The sequence below is a fragment of the Alexandromys fortis genome, unplaced genomic scaffold (assembly GCF_014885135.2).
Source record: "Alexandromys fortis isolate MF-2015 unplaced genomic scaffold, M_Fortis_MF-2015_v1.1 scaffold_12, whole genome shotgun sequence".
In the NCBI taxonomy this organism is placed as follows: Eukaryota; Metazoa; Chordata; class Mammalia; order Rodentia; family Cricetidae; genus Alexandromys; species Alexandromys fortis.
The window spans coordinates 5,369,774-5,392,660 of record NW_026067937.1 but is presented as its reverse complement, the minus strand read 5'-3'; the positions used below and the strand labels follow the sequence as shown (position 1 = coordinate 5,392,660).

At 47.6% G+C, this 22,887-nt stretch overlaps 1 protein-coding gene across 1 annotated transcript in view; it reads right to left on the bottom strand.

Annotated features, from left to right (window-relative positions):
• Positions 1-22,887, bottom strand: part of Kiaa1549l (KIAA1549 like) — a 262,290-nt gene that overhangs the window by 56,347 nt on the left and 183,056 nt on the right. The window contains exons 11-13 of the mRNA XM_050147103.1: positions 15,268-15,431; positions 10,993-11,177; positions 3,753-3,880 (exon numbers count right to left, since the gene is read on the bottom strand). Of these exons, the coding sequence (XP_050003060.1) occupies positions 3,753-3,880; positions 10,993-11,177; positions 15,268-15,431 (477 nt within the window). The remainder of the gene's footprint in view (positions 1-3,752; positions 3,881-10,992; positions 11,178-15,267; positions 15,432-22,887) is intronic.

Genomic DNA, 22,887 nt, shown 5'->3' with positions numbered 1-22,887 from the left:
TGGTTTTTCGAGACAGGGTTTCTCTGTGGTTTTGGAGCCTGTCCTGGAACTAGCTCTTGTAGACCAGGCTGGTCTCGAACTCACAGAGATCCGCCTGCCTCTGCCTCCCAAGTGCTGGGATTAAAGGCGTGCGCCACCACCACCCGTTGTTCTGGCTTTTTGGAACCCATTCTCTCTGGAGGGATACTTTGCTCAGCCTAGATATAGGGGGAGGGCCTTGGTCCTGCCTCAAAGCAATGTGCTAGACTTTACTGACTCCCCATGGGAAGCCTTAGCCTCTCTGAGGAGTAGATGGGGGTGGAATAGAAAGTGGGAAGGGGGTGAGAAAGTGGAGGGAGCAGGAGGAAGGGAGGGAGTGGGAAAGTGATTTGGCATGTAAAATGAGAAAAGATAGTTTTTTAAAAAATAAATTAAAAATATATAAGAAAAATTTAAGATCTGTACTATTTGTCAGGTTATTGTCTTATCAGTGGGTAAGAAAGAATTGTCAAGGTTGCAGTTAAACAGAAAGAAAAAATTCTTTCAAAATGAGGATAGAACACATTTGAAATCAATAAAAAGCAAATTTGTTCTCTATGTTTATAGAAATGAGAAAAGTAAATTTGGCCAAGCTCCACATCTATCCCTCAGTCTGGTCGCAGCCACAATAACAGCCGTCAGCCTGGTCTCTGCTGACACAGCTGTCACATTTGCGCTGTGGCAAGCGACAAGTTTCCCGAGTCATTAGCTTCATGCCCTGCTTTGGGTTGCTCTGTTTCTCCTTCTGAAGGCTGTTTCTCAAACAACTTAGCTCTTTCATTCTTTTCTTGTCTATGACAAAAGAGGGCCGTGAAACAGCCACTGGAGAGACTAACGCATAGCCACGGACTACTCCGCTAATTCCACAGACTCGTCGCCTCCTACGCGTGGGCGAATTAATTCTCCCATCTGACAAACCATTCTGCAGCGACGGCTGCAAGACACAAGTTGGCTTCGTGCTTCCATAACTAAACTGACAGAAGTTGCACCAGGTCCAGCCATATCTAGCCGATTTACTTGTCTTTTAAACGGTTTTCTCATGAAGCAGGCATAAGAATGACAGGCCTGTTTAAGCAGCTGAATTAGTAGGCAACTTGGAAGCAAAATAGGTATCACATAAAATATGAATGTAGCCGAAGTATGTTCATCTTTCCTCCTACCTGCTCAAGAGACTTGAGATGTTATTTTAAACATCAAGAAATACAGCTCGGAGATCATTCTGTCCATTATAATTGCAGAAGATATGTCAAGTTCAACCAAGGAAGTAGTAAGATGACTTATAGACTAACAATGGGTCATAGCTGAACATTTTAAAGGTTTCGTAGACTCGTAGACTGGTGTGTAAATACCAGGTCGCTAAGTGGCCTCTGAGAGAGGGACATTTCTATCAGAAGGGTCACTAGATGCATGTGCGTTTTTACAGGGTCGTTTTACTACGTAGTATGTGCGAGGCCACCTTCAGCAGCCACTTCCTGTCAGCTGCTGCAAAGGCCTTCCATAGCAGCGGGTTTCCAAGATGCCCCCATTCTCACTACCGGATACGAATACCTACAGTGATAGTGCTGAGCTTTGCAAGCAAGAGGGAAATGATGGTCACATCACAACAGTGCATCGCGTCCGAGCCTTAGTTAGAAAATAACACGGTGGCTTCCACCTGGTTCTCTCCTGAGTCAGTTATTCAGAACAACCACTGACCACGTTCTGAGGTTCTTCAAGCAGCCCTGTGGAAACATGGGGTGGCCGCCCACACGCAGACACGGGAATGAGCCATCTTTTTGTCACTACAGCCCATGCCAACGTGACTGTGATTGCAGGCCACACCCCAGGTCAGAACACCCTGGCCAGTCGCTAGCTAGGAAGTGTCTGACCCACAGACATTACACAAAATGATAACGCGGACTGTCATTTTAGGTCTCTAGTTTGTGGGTAACTCAAAATAGCTTCAAGAAGTCCCTGAAACTGACCAGATTCACTAGGCTCCTCTCTCGCAAGAGTAAACAATTAAGACCGCGGAGAGTTGCTCTTAGAGGAGCCAAGCTACAAAGACTTGAAGACCAGATGGGCTGCCTGGAGGAAGCAGAAACCAGCGGAGCTGCCTGACAGTTTGAGCTTCTTGGAAGGGACAGTCTTCAGCTGCTGAGCTGTCTGCAGGCTGTGCAGTGTGCTCCGGGTCCCCTGCCTCGTGAGCTGTCACCCGTGCTAGAGTGGGCTTTGGTGATACAGCTGTCTGGGGTCCTTTCTGTTCCTGTAAGAAACCCCTTACCCATATTCCCTTTAGTACCCCCCTTCCTAGATATAATATTATATTTGGTTTAGAAGTTCAAGTACCTGCGCTTGGTAAGAAAAGCATCTCACTTGTTTGTTTGTTTGTTTGTTTATTTATTTATTTATTTTATTTACCGAGGCAGGTATTCTCACTCACAGCAATCTTCCTGCCTCAGCTTCTCGAGTGCTGAGATTACAGGCACGAGTCACCACACCTGCCATTCATGCCGTTTTTTTTTTTGTTTTGTTTTGTTTCTTTCAAAAGCCGACCTGTTATACCCAACCTTCTCACTTAGATTTAAGCATCTTCGTGAAATGGGCTCTAAAATGATCATGCAGCTAGGCTAACTAACGAGACCACGGGACCACAAACACCCATGCCAGCCACTTTGCTGGCAGAACAGTGTGTTTTTTTCTTTTCGAGTTCACCAGAGAACAAGAGTAGAAACCATGGATGCAATAAGCCTGGCAGAAAGCAAGAATAGTCTGTACACCAACACTTATTAATGAACCTCAGCTACCCTGCCTCTAGATTGGACAGTAAGCCACTCGGCAGGAGTGTCTCAATATTCCACGGGGGCCATATTCACAGACAGAGCGCTCAGTGCTTTTTGTAGCCTGGCCATGTGAAGGAATCTGTCTCCACCATTACACTCAGTGCTGGCTTCTTCTGTCCTTCGGTCCACCTCCCGATCCAGTCAAATATATATTATATCAACCATGTCCTTTCTAAACTCTTACTTTAGGAGTGAAATGAACTGCCTGAGTATCCCAGCAGAATCAGTCACACAGCTAAATTAATTAACTAATAAATTAGGGGGTGCCGAGGGTTGAGCCTAGGGCAACACAAGCGCTCTGCTGCTATGATGTTTAATTTGGAAGTTGCACAGGTCAGCCTCGAATGTCTGAGCTTCCTGCTTCCAGGCTTCTGAGCAGCTGGGATTACAGTCGGATACAACAGCATGCCCAGCAAGGCTGATTTGTTTTTTTATAATATGATCTTGTTTGTTTGTTTTTATGACAGACCTGTTAGTTAAAATTTCAGTATCTGGATTCACAGGTACACAATGAACCCCCTGGGACTTGCTAAACTGTTAAGGGCAGGAAGTTGGGAGAAACCTTCCAAGATGGGCAGCATTTTGGAGATCCATCTGTTTGTTGGCCTTTGGCATTGGAAGTCATGTCATTTCACCCAAGAATGAGAAAGAGCCCAAAGCAAGCATCACTGTGTTCTAAAAAGATTTTCTCCTCAGGAAGTGTGCCCTTCTTTACACTGGAGGAACTAAAGCTGACTCGAAGAAGGATACAGAAATCACTCAGCACCTCACAGCTGCCTCCAGGCCTCATGGGGCAGGATAGAGAGGCCCAGAGTAAGCACACAGTGAGTGCAAGTGTGTGCATACGTGTGCAAGCATGTGTGTGCTTACACAGGACGGATTGGAGAGGTACTTGGTGGGGAGACTTCTCACCATTTCTCTTCCTGGCCTCCTCCTTTGTCACTTTCTGCTGTGTCATTCCGTTCTGGGGTGAGCGCCTCCCCGAGCTGGGCTTCCCTGATTCGTTGCTGATGACAGAACCATTCTCACTGGGCGACCTGCTGGAAGTAACCATAGCAACAGGGTAGACAGTAAGTTTCGACAAGAACAGCCTCCTCTCAAGGTTATGTTATTTGTACAGTTTATGTCTGCAGGCTTTTTCATTCCTGTTTCAGTGGCAAAGAAGAAATGATACAAGAGACAAAAGAAACAAAAGCCACCCACACGCACCCACGCTTGCTCGCTCACAGGCGGGGTAGCCGGTTGTCCGGAAGTACACTTGCTGTTTTAGGCTCTCTAGACAAGTTCGATGAGCCCAGCCCTCGATCCCAGCTCTGTTTCATTAATCCACCACCTATCTCGGTGACTGCGGGGATAGTAGTGACACTGGCTGTGTAACACACCCTCCTTTCACAAGCTCTCTGGATGCTGAGTGTTTGCTCACATGAGCATCTTCAGCCAGGCATAAAACAGGGTCCTCTTTGGCTGTTCACCACAACACAGACCTACATGGCCAGTACAGATATAGTCTTCCCATTATGGGGTCTCCACTCTGTCTGCTAGTCACACTTGAACACTCCTGACTACCTACTACATGTGTTCTGAAGCACTGATTTGAGCTGTACATTCCTCTAGGGAAAACCTCTTGTTGCCTTTTTTTCTGTGCAAAGCATCACGCCGGGTAGACGAGTCTATTGACATCTGAGGGCAAACAGCTGGGGTGCCTACTGTGTGCCAGGGACTATGCTGAGTGCCTCCAAGCCTGGTCCCTGGTCACAATAATGATCCCTGACTTGGAGGTGGTCCACCGTGGTCAGAAAGCAAGGAGTGTGAATGTCACGGAAGCCAAGAGTGGTTTCCAGGGCTAAGCAAGGCAATGCCAAGTCACCTAACCCCGGAACATGTCTCAGGCAGCAATCTCAGATGGGAGCAAGTCATAGGGCCTTCATCCTTCTGCAGGACTGGACTCTCACCTCCAGAACTCTGTGGGGAATTGGGCTCTCGAGACTTTGCTGTCTCTGGAGTGTGCTCTCCCTCGGACCTCACAGCCTACCTGGGGACAGACTGAGCGGAAATACTGACCTCCCTGTGTGGAAGACGATGAGGGGACAGATGCCTAGCCATCTCTTGTACTTCTACCGTCAGTCACTCACATTTAGAAAATACAAACTAACGCTTGCAATGGAACACTGAGCGGAATCAACGCCTTGATCATTGGGGGAAGCTGTGCATTCCAGCACACTCCTCTTCTTCCTCTCCCACCACCTGTGTGGGTTTAGAATGTTGGCACCTGTGCTGGCTAGTCCTATGGTCAACTTTACACGCAAACTAGTTAGCTGAAAGGAGGGAACCTCAACTGAGGAAAAGGCTGCCATAAGGTCTGGCTGTAAGGCATTTTCTTAAATAGTGACTGATCAGGGAGGGGTCATCCCATTGTTGGTGGTGCCATCCCTGGCTTCTATAAGAAGACAGGTTGAGCAAACCAGGGGGAGCAAGCCAGTAAGCAGCACCCTTCCATGGCCTCTGCATCAGCTCCTGCCTCCAGGTTTCTGCCCTGCTTGACTTCCTGTCCTGACTTCTTCGGTGATAAACAGCAGTGTAAGTCAAACAAACCCTTTTCCCCCAACTTGTTTTTTTTTTTTTTTTTTTTTTTTTTTTTTTTTTTTTTTTTTTTTTTTTTTTTTTTTGTTATGGTGTTTCATTGAAGCCATAGAAACCCTAAGACAGAACTCTACAAGTCACCAAGACTGAAGGTTCGGATGTCTGGGATGAGGCGGCACCTGCCAAGCATGTTCTGTAGCACACAAGAACTGAACATTTGCACACAGGGCTTGGGAAATGCTCACTGCGTTCCTTCTTTGGTTACCGCTAACTGTGGTAGCATATTAAAGGCTTTAATCAATTCTGTCCTGGATTCAGTTTGTTTCACTTAATCTTCTAACTTATGTGACTGAAAAAATTTCAACAGTTTGCCACATTGGTGCTACAAAGACTATAGGTGGGAAATACAGATGAGGCATTAAGTGATTGAATGTATACTTATATATATCATATAATATTGCATATTATATAAATATATATCACGAATATGCAATATATTAATTAATTTATATTAATATATAAATTAGTATATATTAATTACACACCAGCTATTTGAGCACTGAATTCTGGTTGTGGGGAAAAGGCACACATACATAGAGACATATAGATAGACAGAGAGGAGACATACACCCTTGAATTGTTTCTGGAATCTGAGAGCTAATGGCACCTACTTTCCAGCTGACTTTATTAGATAAAAAGATTTTCATTTAACTCTAGGGAGGGTGGGGGAGGGGAAGGCCTTTTGTAATCTATTTTACTTTTGTATAAGCTACTTGGTGATTTTTGTAACATTTTAATCTTCTTTCCCCATTTGCTCTTGAGAGAGTCTTCTGGAGTTTCTCTCACTCTGAGAAAGGTGACAGCAAACACCTATCTGTGGGCAAAATTCCAATCTGCTTTGTTCTTTGTCTCTGTCTATATACCTCTGTTTACAATGAGTATCCAACTCCAAACTCCTTGCCAAAAACAAAAAGTGTATGTGTAGCATATGTGTGCACATGGCACTAATCAAAGCAAGTACAAGTCAGCGGAGAGACTGAGACCTAAGGTGACAGAGCTCAATGGTCCTTTGCTGGAACTGCAGGCAGAGGTGGGCTTTTATGGGGACTAACCAACTCCTACACAGTATGACTCATCAGTAGTGTGAGAATCCTTTCCAGATGACTGTCCTATGAGGTTGACCACCCATCAACCTTGACCTGGCCCATCAATCCCAACCACAGGTGAACAAAAAGAGCATCACCAAGTCTCCAGACAGGAGGAAGGGGACCTGAACACTGCCTATCAGGCAGGCCAACAGTGACTAACTGATCAGACTTCTGCTTTTAAAGAATCTTTAAAAATTTGAGAATATCAAATAACTACTAAATCATTGATTTTTCACTTGCAAATTTGGGGGATTCATCGAGCAAATCCATTTTGAAAGGGCTTACAGTCAGTCCACAGGAAGCCAGAATGTAGAAATTGATGTGGCAAAATCAGAAACCTGATTCATAATGGGTTTGGTCTTAGATTTGGTAGTTAAATAAGTCTGGGGAGGAAGCTCAATTGGTAAAGCGCCTGCCATAAAAGCAAGAGAACTTGAGTTTGGTGGTGTGTATCTTAGTGCAAGGGCAGGGACCTGCGCATCCCTAGAACTTGATGGGCAACTAATCTACCCAGCATGGGGTTCAGTGAAAAAAAAGGAAGAGGAGGAAAGCCATGGAGGAAGACAGGAAGACACCTGACCTTGACCTGCCTCCACATGAATGTGGACACATGCACACACTCAAACACACATGTACTATACATGAATACACACAATCTCCACAAATGATCTTAGACTTCCATGATCAGACACAGACAAACAGAGATGAGGTTTATGTAACAGTCTGGGCAATGTTATAACCCGCCTTTAGTAAAATTACATTTTTATGACAAAATAAAGGAGCAGATGCAGAAATCATGCTGCAGTGTGGAAATTGCTCCCTTTCTCTTTATTTCATAAGCTAGCATTTCTTAATAAAAATGGGAACACATAATTGAACTTAATTATCAAGAGGTGAATCCTTGCTTAGTCAAGGAGAAATGCTTGTTTTCAAACAAATTTCAAAAATCAATCCCTGTAGGATTTAAATTATTCAATCTGAATAGGGAGGAAAGAATTTTTATTCTTCCTGGAAGAGCTGCATCAATACCTTAATTTAGTAAGTCTTCCTTTTCAGTTCCTTGTAAATGGGTGAAAAGTTGCCAGCCTGACTTTATTGTGCTTGGCAAGGATCAGCAAGAGAGTAATGCTATCAGCCACACAGCGGCTGCGTCCTCTAGGAAAACCATCTGCCTGCTGTGTTTCCATTCTGTTCTGTTCGCTCTCCTATGCTGGGGAGACCACTGCAGTAATGGTGCCAGCTCTGTTCATCCCTCCGTGCAACCAAACTTTGGGAAGTCTTCTACAGTGTCTCAAAACTTGACCACATGACTTGGTTGGCCAACAGGAAGGAAAGGAACATGACAGAAGACTTGAGAAATTCTTGCATTGGGGGCTGTTTTTCTTGCTGCCCTTGAACCCTTGGAACCCCCTTGTGAAAAGTCCGATGGAATTGGTCTGCTGGAACATGAGCCCATGTGGAGAGAGGACTCGTGTCCTGGGTCCCCTCAGACAAGGCTGTTGGCAACAAGGCAGCCTGCTTGACTCAATTTCTATCACCTGATTGGTGTGCTGCTAATTCCAGATAACATCGGCCAGAGCTCAAGCTACTGGCCCACCCGAATCATGAGCTGAACAAATGGCGGTTTGTTTTAAGCATCGAAGTGTTGGAGGGCTTTGTTATGGGGCCATTGGTGACTAATTTATGCCTTCAACTTTATTTTCCACATAAGGTGAAATCCACCGCTCTGCTCTTTACTTCATTTTAAGGTACCAGTAGCTTCTGGAATAAAACACAACTCTGTTGCTTGACTTCACGCAGAGCTTTTCCTATGAGCAAAGCTCTTTGAAGCAGTTGAGGATGGTGGCTGACATTAGCCTCAGACCTCCACATACACACGCACACCTACACCTGTGCCTACACACATTTGAACATTCGTGCAAGTGCACACCACACACGCATGAAAATGGAAAAAGAAAAAAGAGAAAGGAAATAACTCTGCTGGCGTTAGGAGGACTGTAAAAATGTGTGGTGTGGAATTCTGCCCCCAGGAATTTGGAGATGGGAGAGACATGGAGGCTAATGATCTACAGTGGGGTCCCTTTGTCGTCCTCAGATTACTTTGTCTCTTGACTTCTTGACTTCTCTTCTTGTCTTCCTCTCATCCTGTTTTGCATCTTCCCTTTGCTGTGCTGACTTTGGCTCATCATCAACACCTCCAACCACTGCAATGCTTCCAAGGCTTAGTTCTCGGAGCGCTTCCTTTCTCTGTCTCCCCTCTCCTGGATGAGTCTTTCCAGTCTCGTAGGAAAACAAAACTCCACCAACTCCCATGACTGTATCTTTACTTTGAGCCTCTCCTGCGAACTCCAGACTCATACAATGAATGACTCTAGCACTGCCGTTTGTGTATCTACTGGGGACAGATAAGTTGATCTCCTTCCAGCTTTCACTAAACAAACACATGGCAAAGGCACTTCACTCATTTCCAAAGCCTATGGCAGCCTAAGGCCAGCTTCCTTCACAGTATTTCTCACCGTCCAGCCATTGCACCACAGTGCTTACTCTCTCTTGCCTGGGCCTCCTGGGGTTTCCTTCTCCTGTGAATCCACGCGCAGCCAACCTTTAATCCATCCCAGCATGACATCCTCTTCTCAAACCTGCCCATGACTTCTGATCTTCATCTACAGTACAAACCCCAGTCTGACTTTGGTCTCTAAGACCTGACATGACCAGCTATGGGCAGCTTTCCTGATTCATGTGCTGCTATTTCCTCACTAGTACACACCAGCCTTCTTGACCACGTTGCTTTTCTTCAGGCAGGTCAAGAATTCCCCTCCTTGGGGTTTTGCACACACGGCTCCATCTGCTTGGATCATTCCTCCCCCAGGAAGCCTCCTCATGGCTGACATATCATGTCAATGGTACCTTTTTCTAATGATACCAATCAGTAAGGTCTTCCTATCTAAAACAGTCCCCCCAACTCTCTCTCCACTCCAGTCCAGACTGTGACTTCCACATGAATAGAAAGTTTGCCTTGTTCCTTGGGATAGCTCCAGAGCTTGGTAAACTGCAAATAGGCAGCAAACATCCATTAAATAAAGAGAATGAGAAGAGAAGGAGGTAGGGAGGAGGAAGTGTTCCCAGCTTCCCTAGTGCTTTGAGGCAGGGAGGATGGGTTGCCAAGGAGGTTGCTTTAGCTAATGAATGGGACCCGCCACCGGCTTCACTGCCTCTTTACATGGTCATTCCAAAGGCTTTTTTTAAAATTTATTTATTTATTATGTGTACAACATTCCTTCCATGTGTGCCCGCAAGCCAGAAGGGGGCGCCAGGTCTCATTATAAATGGCTGTGAGCCACCATATGGTTGCTGGGAATTGAACTCAGGATCTCTGGAAGAGCAGTCAGTGCTCTTAACCGCTGAGCCATCTCTCCAGCCCCCTCCAAAGGCTTTATAATGAGTCTTCCTGCCCAATCTTTCCTATCTGTCATCTACAACACCTTGAGAATGGTCCTGAAGTACAGGCTAGATGTCATCGCTCCTTGGAAGAGTTTTCGGGAGCTTCTCATAGAAGCTGAACCTGTAGAATCAGGTTAATCTCCTGAGCCTGGAAGTGAAGGCCATCCAGGATTTCAATCCATCCATCTTCTGGTCTCATATTTTACTATATCCGAGCCACTGTGAAGGCCGAGCTCCAGGGAAATACCGTGTGCAGAAGCCCCGCTCACCTCACTTCTCTCCCCACCTTAGATGATCCCTTCACCCATCCCACCTGCGCCAACCCCTCCACCCTCGGAGAGTCAGGGGAACGGCCTGAGCCAATGCCTGGATGGCAGCGAGGGTCTTTGCTGACTCTGCTCTCTGCCACTGTGCTTTCCCCAGACCCCACCGTGGGTACCTCGAATTGTCAGTCTCCATGTCTTTCCCAACACAGGATTCTCGGGGACAGAACCAACCTGACACAGATTTACCATCCCTCAATGCCAGCCACCAAGCTCTACTTATTTTTCCTCTCTCTTTCTTCTTTTTCCGTGTTCATTAATGTTAGCCACCGTCCTCAATTGTTTCAAGAACTTTGCCCATAGTAAAAACTCAGCAGGCGATTCTGACCAAAAGCAGTTGTTTTATGAGACACTTCTGGCAAAACACAACTATCACAAATCTAAGGCACTGATTTTAGAAGTGTGACATCAGAGCCAAATCTGTCATCGTAAATAGAAGGGCTACCTCTCCAGTGTCATGGCTGATAGACCGAGAGTTCTCATAAGGTGGCGTGTGTGGAGCAGGCATTATGAGCCTTCTCTTCTCTCTTACTCTCCTTCTCAGTATTCCAGGTGAGCGTGGGGAGGCTTTAGAGAGCAGAGGAACTCCCGGGAGGGCCACAGCGCTCACCACCAGTTATTCCTCTTGTTGCCTAGAGGGCGAACCTGGCCCGTGCCTACCTCTTTCTGGTTTCCGTGGACTTAGCCGTCTTGATGGTGCTCCCCTCCTGGGCCGTTTCTCTCTCCTGAGGAGTATCTCTGACAGGTATGGGGAGGACCACCGTTTCCTGCGTCACAGGGATGACCTCCTCGTCTGCCCCTTGCTGGCCCAGATGCTGCTTGGCGTAGTCAAAGCCTTGCACGGGCTGTGAGAAGGAAGGAAGATTGAAGTCACACTTCTAGAGAGGGCTCTCCAATGACAACTTTGCGAAGAGACAGACAGCCAAATACTCGGCACCATCTACTGTGCTTGGCCTGGTTCCTGCCCTGACAACATGGGCTCATCTGGGAGGGATGAGATGTCATCTCCAGTAGCTGAGCCTTCCCAGGACCCAGAGATGGGACAAGATGGCTCGGTTCCTGGGTTCTCCCTCTGCTTACTGCTCATGCATCACCCTTTTTATCCACTGGATACTTCTGAAGTCTGGGTCACTTATGAGTATGTGAAAACAGAGACATTAAGAAAGGACAGCTTCCAAGGTAGACAAGGTAAGTTAATTATTTTTTAAAAAATTATACAAATGTTTGGTACAGCACACAAAACATTGATTTCTGTTTTGGAAAGATGAAAGCAAGGTAAACCTTAGTCTTCATGTTATAGGAAAAAAACCCAAAAGCTCAGAGAGGGTGAGTGAGTGCCCAAGAGAACACAGCTAAGTGATAAAAACTGAAGCCTAGCTCCTTGCTTTTCTGGTTCTCAGGGCAATGGGCCCAACCTTTTGAAAATTGCCTGACATCAATCACTTGCTTATCTGACACACACTGGTAACGTCCATCCTCAGTAATGCAATGTCGCTCTAGTGAGCTCCACACATTTACCAAACCAAAATAATAACTTCTACACTGGGGACACACAGTTCAGTGGCAGAGCACCTGCTTCCCATGCACAAGGCACTGGTTCAATCCTCACCACCACCACCACTAGTAATAGTAAGCCCCAATAATTTTTAAAGGCAGACAGTTATATTACTTTTTAAGACAAAAGTACACGAAACAATAAAAGCCAATTTGTGTATGACATTTATTCTAGACCAGGCAGAGCTTAAAGGACTATGTGTGCCTCAATCCACTTGATCTTTACACCTGCCTACCATAAACAGTGCTGCTATCCCCATTGGACAGATGGGAAAGTTGAGGAACAAAGAGAACCTATAACTGTGCCGAGGTCATGTAGGTTATGTATGAGAATCAGGAAAACAGTGGCTGTTCTTAGGGGATGAATGACCTGTCCCAAGCAGTTTCTGTCAGCCAGGCCCCGCAGGACCGACCCTGCATCTGGATGGGCTCTAGCAACTTTGTAAAGATGCCAGTTCCCACCATGTTCTCTTTCTATGACAGGAGAGCTGGGAAGAAAGGCTGCAGATTCACTGACGAAGAACAAAGAGGGGTGACCGAGGAAGACAGGAGGTCAGGAAAGCCACGATACTATGGTCCCAGCATTCTCCCTGCACAAACCTAGCTGACAACAATAGCAACAGGGTGTGTCTGTGTACCTTGTCTCTGAAGAGGGTGTATGATCCTCTCCGGCCTCACTCGCCTCCTCTGCTTAGCATGCTAAGTATATTACAGGTGCCCAGGATCTCCCCGGCTCTGCAGCCTGCATTCTAAGGATATAGTAATGTCCCTGGGGCCATCTGCCTTGGCTACTGATTGGTGCCCAGGGCTCACTCTCTTATTGTGCCTTGCCCCTTGGCATTCATTGAATTCTGCTCACACTTTCTATGCAGCGGCTCCTCAGTCACTGCAGTGTCCCTGACTCTTCTCCACCAGGACTGCGGCGCTAGGCAGTTCCACTCTGCTGCCTTCCTGCAACAAAGGGGCTTTGGGAATTGAAGTGTCTCTGCCACCTTCACGGTGGGAGAGGCAAGCAGCTGAGCCCCACCAGAGCACACAGCAAGCAGCTCATGGGACGTAGGTCGGCTTGGTTCTCAGCACCAGGTAAGCATTCTAAGAAGCACGGTGCCTGGCATAGGCACACGGAAGGAGCTCTGCAGAGGCGCCAACATCTCATCTGTTCTGGTTCCAGAGCTGTCAAGCCAGGGAGGACGCTGCTCATCTCGGCAGATGAATGAAGATTTTGGTTTAACGCAAAGTTTCCCTTTCCAGCTCCAGTATGGCGCGTTTTGCATTCCTGGACTCAGCTGTGATGCTGATAATTACTTGCTACGTCTAAAAAGACTCATGTTGTAGGCAAGCTCAGATGGAAATGAAACATTCTGTCTTGGAGCAGTCTCGTTTATCACGGCTCGACAGTTCCCTCTGTACCCTTCTCCCCAGCACCCCACTGTGTCTGGGAAGCAGGTGTCTTATGTCAACAGACACAGAACAACATTCCCTGGAAGGCGGTGCCTCGGGAGACAGGACTGTCTAATGAGGTTCCGGCTTCCCCACAGATGTAGCGCTTGCTATGGAATGAAAGTACCTTTGATTTCTTGTACTCAAGTGAGCTGTGCTCACGCAAACAGACCAGAGCCCAGCATGGCCCTCCAAGGGGCAAGTCCCATGGCTGACACAAATTGCAATGTGTAGGAAGTCAGAGGGAGTGGTGTGCTGTCCTATGTCTATGTAGCCAGATGGAGTTTCCAGGTTCAGAGCTAGGAGCGGAAATCCTGCCAAGTCCCAGAGTGTGGGTGGGCAGAGAATGGAGGATGAGCTCCCAGAGGGCTGGGGAGCAGGCTCGGTTGTGGAAGGGCCTGCTGCTTGGATCTCCAGAGCCCACACAAAAGCGGGGTGTGGTGACACATACGTGTGACCCTGGAGCTGGCGGGGGATGGACCGCAGAGCCAGGCAGGTCCTGAAGCTCCCCGGCGAGCCGCGTGGGCCCACTCAGTGAACTTCCGGTTCAGAGAGAAACGGAAGAAACAAAGATGGCAAGTGAGAGAGAAGACACCTCCTCACCTGATAGAAACTTCTGGTCCCTGTATGCACATACTGAACGTGCACCCACACTAACAAGTGCATACAACACACACATGGATGCGCACACACATGCACACGGATGCAGGCCTTAGGCATCCCTCTGTTATTTGTGCTATGACTGGACAAGCCTCTGTGTCTCTCCAGATTTCTTGGCAGTTAAGTGAGAATAATGAAACCTGCCCTGACTGTGACCTAACTCCCAGGACAGCCGTGAGGAACAGATGAGGTGACGGACCTAGAAGAGCCCGCAGATTGTAAGGCGTTATTTAAACAGCGGGTATTACAGAGTGGACGTTTACCACAGGGACTATTCAAAAGCAGCTATGTGACTGGAAAATTAGGTTCAGGATGTTTTCCGCCTTCAATCCACCACCCTCCCTGTCACCAGAGGTGCTTGGGGAAGAGACATACAGGGGACAGAGGAAGAACAGGGCTCTAAGCCAGGCTTTCTTTGAGCTGCTGAATTGGTATTCGGTAGCTGTCAGCCTATCTCATAGCCTGTCCGTCATGACAATGGCAAAGGCAGAGTCATTAGTGGGGCAGGGAAATTTCTAGGAGTCTGTGCGCCCAAAGAGGTTTTGTGTAGGAGCCAAGAGACCTTGTCTTGGTCACCTGGGCCAATACAACAAAACACCATTAATTAAGAGGCGTATAAAAGGCAGATATAGTTCTAAGGCTGGAAGGCTGAGGTTATAGTGCCAGGACAGCTGGGATTTTGTGAGCACTCACTGCTGGGCTGGACACTGCCCCCTTCTTGTGTGTTCATGTGGTAGAAGAGGCCAAGGTCTCCTGGGCTAATTTCAGAAGGGTGCTAATCTCATTCCTGGGAGCCTCAACTCCACGGCCCAGTTATCCTCCCAAACCAACCTTATAATAGCTTCACTTGGAGGCTAGGATGTTCAGACAGTTGCAGGCGTTGTCTGACCATCACTTCCGCTGCTATCTAGCCATGGAACCAGGACAGAGTTGAAGGAGCTACTTTTCGCTGGTACAGGGAGGTGGGGTCCAATTACTAAAGATATCTAATGTCTTTTCACATCTTTCTTGCTAACAGTTGTCGGTGCCTCAGTTTCTCTGTCTGTAAAATAACAGTCCTTCCTTGAGAGGATCTAGTAATGGTGAGAGACTCTCTGTGTGTCATCTACTTGAAAGTGTGGGAGAGAGCAAGCCGCAGAGGAACGTGTGTTACATGCCGATCACTCCTTTGGAATGAGGGGTTGTGACATATTTCTGAAGGTACTCGATAACCCTACAAGCCCAGGAGAAAGGCTGGTGGAGACTCTGGTTAAGCTCCTGCCCTCCCCATGTCCACATTACCTTTGCTCTCTGAGGCAGGTTTATCATGGTGTCTGGCTTGAAGTCATTCTTGTTCTTCCTACAGAGCACAGCGGTGATGATAATGATGATAACAGTGACCACGGCGATGGGGGCCAGCACTGCCGCGATGATCCACAGGTTGTTGGGTGGATTCTTCACCACGGCTGTGGGAAAGAGCCAGTGAGAAGTACATGACAAAGAGCCCGAGGTAGGGGAAGGCCACCCAAATGTAACCCCCAACCCCAAGTCAGATGACCGGGAGAGGTGGAACTCAGTAGCTTCTGCCTCTGCCACTGTGTGACCTTGGGCAAGTAGCTCAAGCTCTCTGAGTCTCCATCTCCTTGTCTGTCAAATGAGAGCACCTCTTTGTGTTGCTTTAGTATAGCTCCTAGCACATGCTCAGGTGACATTAGATTCCACTGTTCCCAAGAGCAGAAAGAGAAAGGCCAATTAATGTCCCTGCTCACCTTGCTGGAGATAGTCAAAAGAGAAAAGGAGAAAAATACATGAGGATTAAAAATGCGTGTTGGAGGGGCTGGAGAGATGGCTCAGTGGGTAAGAGCTTTTTCCTGCAAGCATGAGGACCTGAGTTCAAGTCCCCAGCACCCACCTAGACATCTAGGCAAGGTTATGTGTGCCTGCACTGAGCAGAGGAGGTCAGAAACAAGCAAATCTCCAGAGTCTACTGGCTAGTCAGACTAGCTGAAATGGCAAGTTTCCAGTAACACACAAGCACAAATAAAGACATGTGTGTTGGAGTCAGGAGGCAGAAGCCACCAAGAGATGACTCCAGGCCGTGAAATCACCCTGTGAGTGAGCAGGGAATGAAGTGTAACCTGAGCAGATGGATCTCCATCAGAATATGTCTGGGAAGTTTAGAAATGCCAGGACTAACCACAGGACCAGGCTGGTCTCAGTAGGGCGGTAGGTTACCAGAACAGCAGGTGCCCTCGGGGGTGGGGCAGGAATGCAACCCTGAAGGGATGACGGGGAGCTGGTCACGCTCTATACCGTGATAATGACTGGGCTCTTACAGCTGTGCGCATCTGTCAGACTCATCAGATCTGTACATCTTCACCGTGTGTACGCTTTATTGCAGCATCACAAGCAGATAGGACATTCTGGTTAGTTATATGCACACTGATGTGTTTAGGGGTTACCTCTGCAAATGCTTGTGACTCACTTTGAAATACAGGGGGCAGAGGCGAGATAAGACAATACATGATAAATAAAAACAACAGTAAAGCACTAAGTGTGGGTTCTGGAGGGGTTGGAACATGGTTATTTACGGCATAAACCTTTCAACATTTTGTTAAGTCGGGTTAGGAAAATGCGGGAAAGAGGAAATGCCCTTGATGTGAGGTGAGTGGACCTCTCCCAGAATTACACACAGGATTTTTTAGGGAACACCAGTCAAATCAAAAGGGGCGATTTCAGAAGTGGAGCAAAACAAGAGTCCAAGCAGATGCCTGTGGGAGGAGTCTCAGGAAGGAGGGGAAGTCTGCAGCAATCTAGAGAGGAACTGAAGACCAAAGGGGGCTTGCCTGCCGTGGGGTGCGTGCCCTGAATGCCAGGCTTTTGGGCTCAGCTAACTATTGTCACTGAGGCCGGAGGACAGAGGACGGCTTCTAATAACTAGTTGGTTCTCTGCCTCCACCAGGTGGGACCTGGGAACTCAGATCAGGCTTGGCAGCTAGTTCCATTATGCACTAAGTCATCTCACCGGCCCCAGAACACAGCTCCTGATTCTCTCCCTCCCTGCTGTGTTCATCTCTATTCCTGCTCTACAGCGAGGCGGACCATCACCTCACCGTAGCGGGCACCGCTGGCTTTCTTCTGCCTATCCAGCATCCCACACACGAATCCTGTCACTGTCACCAGGCTCTCCCAGACTCTGCCTTCCCTAAAGTTCCTGGGTGATGTCTGTACCAGGCCTCTGGTCACAGCAGCAAGGCTCCAAAACACAAGTCAGCATAGGCATTTGCTCATCTTGTTACCCCCCCCCCCCACTGTGCGTGTGTGCGTGTGTGTGTGCGTGTGTGTGTGTGCATGTGTGTGTGTGCATGTGTGCACACACATATGAATCACAGGGGCATCCTCAGGACCCATGACAGGGCCTACCACATGAGTGCTTAACCAGAAGCTCAAGGCTTGAGAGCATAAACTGCTATTATACCGTTGCAATGAGACAAAACTAGAAGGAAAATCTCATCTCCATGGTGATTCTAGTCCATATTTTAAATCCATTTTGCTTATAGTCTACCTTATATTTTGGTCTTTTATATATTTGGTTATCATGAATCTTCCTAATGCTGCTGAACTCTAGAGGTTGCGTGGGACTCTCGAAGCTGAGGACTTTAGACCCTGCAACACAAAAGCCCCACTGGTAAATGCCACATGGGGACAATCTGTCCGAGGAGCCAGCTGGTCCCCCTCTGGTTTCAACCACCTTGACTTCAGCTGGTCCCTTGTTAGCCAAGTTCTGCCTGTGATCTGGCTGCCCTTGGGCTCCGGATGCTATTAGTATAGAAGGGTTTCTCTTTCCACGGTCTGTATCAATCAGTGATTAATCACATTATTAACTTCTGAAAACAGCTCATTAGATAATGTGTCTCTGTTGACATTGCATTTAATTGCCACTGCTCTTAGTAGCTTGTATTTATATGTGAGTTCTGTGGCATTAACATTTTCTAAAGCTCAGAGCTTCTGCGGAAAATCTCACTAATACCTTTTTCAGGGTGGGCTATTTTATCCTGATGCAGACCAGGAAGCCCTACTTATCACCTGATGGACATACACGTGTGGTGTATGAGAACCTATTCTAAATGCACACATATGTATCAACATATACATACACAGCAAATGCATACATGTGTATATAACTAGTGAGCATGGAATGGTTATGTACCCTGATTGCATTTAGTTTTATTGTTTGGGTGGATAACTTACTTTTTGGTGCAGAATGTAAAATTCCTTCACCTCTATTTAAATGGAGGAGAGAACACATTTATGCATATTAATATATTCCTTTAGCGGTCAAAATGATATTAAAGCTAGGTCAATTGGAGCCCTGAAGTCCAATGTATTCATTGGCATGAGCTCTAAAAGTATGAGGCTATGGACAGGGTGAAAAGGCCCGAGTGGTCATTTAAATTGCAGGAGGTTCAGTAGAGGACAGAGAGGAAGGAAATGATAAACTCTGAGTGTCTCCTTGGCACCAGACACGATGGCAAGCTTGGGCCTGCATCCTGTTCTCGTCCTGGTCCACAGGTGAGGAAACTGAGAGCCAAGGTGACAGGAAGGTCATCTCCCTAAAACCACCCCTAGACGGACCTGTCCTGTGAAGGAGTGGAAGTGTGAGCCTCCATCTGTGTGTGTGCTGGAGTGCACACACACATGAGCATTTGCCAGGAGGCTCCAAACAGTGTAAACAGGCGAGTGAGTCTCACCTGGTCAGATGCTAAACCGAGAAGGATTCAACTATGCTTCAGGCTTCTTTTCTTAAATGTTGGCGTCTACTGCTGGATGAGCAGATGCAGGGGCAGCACCATCCAGGGCTCCACTGAGTAGTGAGGGTTCAGTCTAGGCTGCTTTCCTGCCCAAACCCTCCCGTGGCTTTTCCTCCACGCAGGGCCAGCCTGTGGAATCTAGTGGGGCCCCTCTCCTGTGCCTTAGACCCCACCACTTCCATTCTTCCTTCTTGTGAACCTCCCCACTCAGCCTCACCCCCTGCTCTGTCTGGACCGGGTCCTAGATGGCTTCAGGAATCTTCATGCTCCCTCGCACCTCCACTTTAGCTGGCTAGTCACTGATCCTCTCACGTCCCCAAGCAACTTCATTACAACTTCATCTCCTCCGTCTCCACAGCTCTTCCTGCCTACGTTTTCTCTGTGGCATTTACCACCAGCTAGCGTGTATTTATTTGGCTTATTTAGCCTGTTCACTCAGGACAAGGATGGTGGGGAGTGAGCACACTCTCAAGGCTGAATCATTAGACAGGAAGGGGAATGAAGACTGTAGGACATGAAGAATAGCCTGGCGTACGGGTTAGCATTTGGACAAACTTAATACAAACTATGGTCATCTGGGAATAAGGAAGCCCATCAGCTTGGCCTGTAGGAATATTTATGGGGCATTTTCCTGACCCATGATTACTGTGGGAGGGGCCTAGTCAAATGTGGGTGGTGCCACCTCTGGGCAGGTGATCCTGGGTGGTTTAAGCAAGAAAACTAAGCAAGGCTTGGGGGCGGGGCAAGCCAGTGTCCATGATCTCTTCAGCTCCGGCCCTAACTCCCCTCAATAAAGGACTATGACACAGAAGTGTAAATAAACCATTTCGTCCCCAAGTTACTTTTGGCTATAGCGTTTTATCACAACAACAGAAAGCAAATGAGGATACCTGGAGACAGATTATAAAGGCCCCTGAGTGGGGGCTCAGCCCGAGCTACTGTGAAGACCCATTTCCAGGAATGTGCACTTTATTCTAGAAATGATGTGGAGATAACAGCTGTTTTTTTAGGGAGCGGATGTAAGAGCAGAACTCAGATTTGATTACAGCAATTCTAATGGCAGCATGGAAGATACATGACTGTGCACATCCCTGCAAGCTTGGGGATGCTACTGCTGTGGCTGAAGATGAGGAGGGCAGAGACCTGAAGAATGGCGCTGCTGTGTGGGTTAGTGGAGAGGCAGAAACAAGGAAGCGAAGGTGAGAGGTTGATGTAGGAGGGTCTTCTATCTATCTGTTGCTTTCATTGGTTAATTAATAAAGAAAACTGCTTGGCCTGATAGGTCAGAACATAGGTAGGTGGGGAAGAGAGAACAGAATTGTGGGAGGAAGAAGGCAGTGAGGCAGACGCCATAGCTCTCCTCTCTGAGGTGGACGCAGGTTAGAATCTTCCCGGTAAGCCACCACCTCGTGGTGCTACACACATTAATAGAAATGGGTTAATCAAGATGTGAGAGTTAGCCAGTAATAGGCTAGAGCTAATGGGCCAACCAGTGTTTAAATTAATACAATTTGTGTGTTGTTATTTCCGGGGCTAAGCTAGCTGTGTGGGAGCTGGGCGGGACAAAAAGCAGGCCTGCTGGCCTCATCACTACAAGAGGTCACAGTGGACCTCTTTGGGAGTGGGCAGGAGAGTTGCAGTCTTGGTCCATCCTTAGTCCTTCCTAGCACCTAGAGTGGTTTCCAAAATGCTCCACGCATCTAATCTGATATGAGCTCCTCTCTTTTCCCCTTCTCTTAGTACCTTCCCTGTCCCTGCCACCCATCATCAGCCAAGTCCTCTTGGCCTCAGTCCCCTCCCCTGTGTGTGTTCACCCTTCTCATCCTTTCCCATGTACCACAGGTCTGGAGCAGAGAGGAGTCTCAGAACAAAGAGACCAAAAGGAGCATAGAGCAGGGACCAGAGATAAGACGGAGAGGAAGGGGGGCCAGTGAGACAGGTTGCTAAGAATGTCCAGTGAGTGGTGTCCTGGGGAATCCAGAGAGGGTGGCAGGATGGTCGAGGATATGCATGTACAGTGTAGACTTCATGAGTGTTCATGCTCATGTTTGCACGGAGGCCAGAGGAGGATGTTAGGTATCCACAGCTACTCTTCGCCTTGCTGCCTTGAGATAGGGTCTCTTACCAAACCTAGAGCTATGCTTGGGTCAGCAAGCCCCCCAATCCTGTTTCTACCCGCAACAAAGCTGGGGTTATTGGTGCACATAGTCACACACAGCTTTTTATGTGAATGTTGGGGATTTGAACTCGGATCCCCATTTTCTTACCCACTGAGCCATCTCCCCTGCGCTGGACCTGGGATTAAAGAGGAGAAGGAATTATCTGGACACAGCAGGGCAAACGAGGATGAGGTCGCCTTGGTAACCCGCTACGCTGTCCTAACCAGTTGGCTCTGCTTAAATCCATCTCCAGCCTGAGGCCCAGCCATCAGTTCCACTTCGCGATGGCTCCCAGAGAACAGAACCAATCAGAATGCATCCTTAGGCTTCCATTACCAAATGCACCGTGGTACTGTTGTTTTCTTTCTCCTTATACCAGGACGGTCCCTGGAGGAGCTCTCCACATGTGCGCTAGGCCCAATCTCTTTGCTCACTTGAGGATTCTGACTTACACATCTCACTTGTTTCTTCTCTGTCACTCCCTCTTTAAGACCATCCCCTCAGATAACCAAACTCACCCCAAACGACTGTTCGACTCATCTTCCCTTTTTGTCACTATTGTCCCATCATGGTCCCCTTCTTACCAACCTTTGCAGAGCCAAAAAAAATCTCCAACTGACCAAACTCTGTCAACTTTTACCTGATTGTACTGCCTCTAGAGGATCTAAATAAGCCTAGAAGTCCATCCCTTTTCATGAGAGTTGTGCATGAGCTTCCTTTCTGGAGCTAAAGCTCCAGGCAGTTGTGAGTTCCTCAATGTGGTTTCTGGGAACGGAACTTGCATCCTCTGCCAGAGCAGTAGGTGCTCTTAACCTCTGAGTCATCTCTCCAGTCTCTCCACTTCTTCCTAAGCCCCACTGTACCCTGCATCTCCTTCCAGCCCCTTGCCACTCCTCAGGACCCTGTTGGCTCTTGCTCTTCCACACATGGACTTCACGGGAAGTTCCATGGTTTTCACTCTTGCTCAGTTGCTCTCCTGCTCTGTTTGTTGATGTTCCCAACCTTCTTTCTCTTGACTTCCATGTGGTCCTCTAGCAGACATTCAAACTTAATGTACCACTTCCATCCTTGATTTCCACCCCAGACATTAAATCCACACCGTTTGCCTCTCAACAAACACAGGGCTCAAGTCAACACCCAGACGTCTCCCCTAACTCCTCTGATCCCCCACCTCTTTTCCTGCCAGAAGAACATATTGTTTGAACCCAGCAGCTCTGTTGCTCAGAACATTCTGAATGCATCCTGTTCTCCATGCCTAGAATCGCCACCTCTCTCCTTTCCTCAGGATTTGTTCTGGGGTCGGGCAGACAGACGTAAACACGGAGGACAGAACTTTGGGGGAACTTACATAGAAAAGACAACAAAACACAGGAAGTGGGAACCAGAAACTGACAAGAACAGAGGCCCTGAAGAGGGAACAGGAAACAAGAAACGGAAGAGACTCACAGTTGAAAATATCATTTCAAAAACAAGACTGCGGAGGATGGCTGTCATCATCCCTCAGCACAGGTGTGTCTGGGAGGATGTGCCAGCGAAGCATGGTGTGTCTGTCACACAGTCATCCCCAGGGAAAGCAAGAGAAGAGGAGGAGGAGGAGAGGAGGAGGAGGAGGAGAGGAGAGTCAGGAGCCAGATGTGAACCAACCTGATGCTCTTTGAGGAGGGCGGACACCATCCAGAAAACCATAGGAACTGACCTTCCTTACCCTTCCATCAAACCCTCCACCTGTTCTTTGTTGTTTTTGTTTTTGCCCCAAGCCACTTAAACTACTTGTGTTTCTAGGCACACCTGGTACGTCTCCCCTGCATTTTTACTCATGGTGTTTTTCTGGCACACACCCCCTTCCCTTCTTTATAATGAGCTCTAGAAATACGACATGGCTAAGAACACAAGTCTGAAGCTGGAAGTATCCGGATTGGTGTCTCGGCTAAGTGCTGGTTTGTGATGGGTAA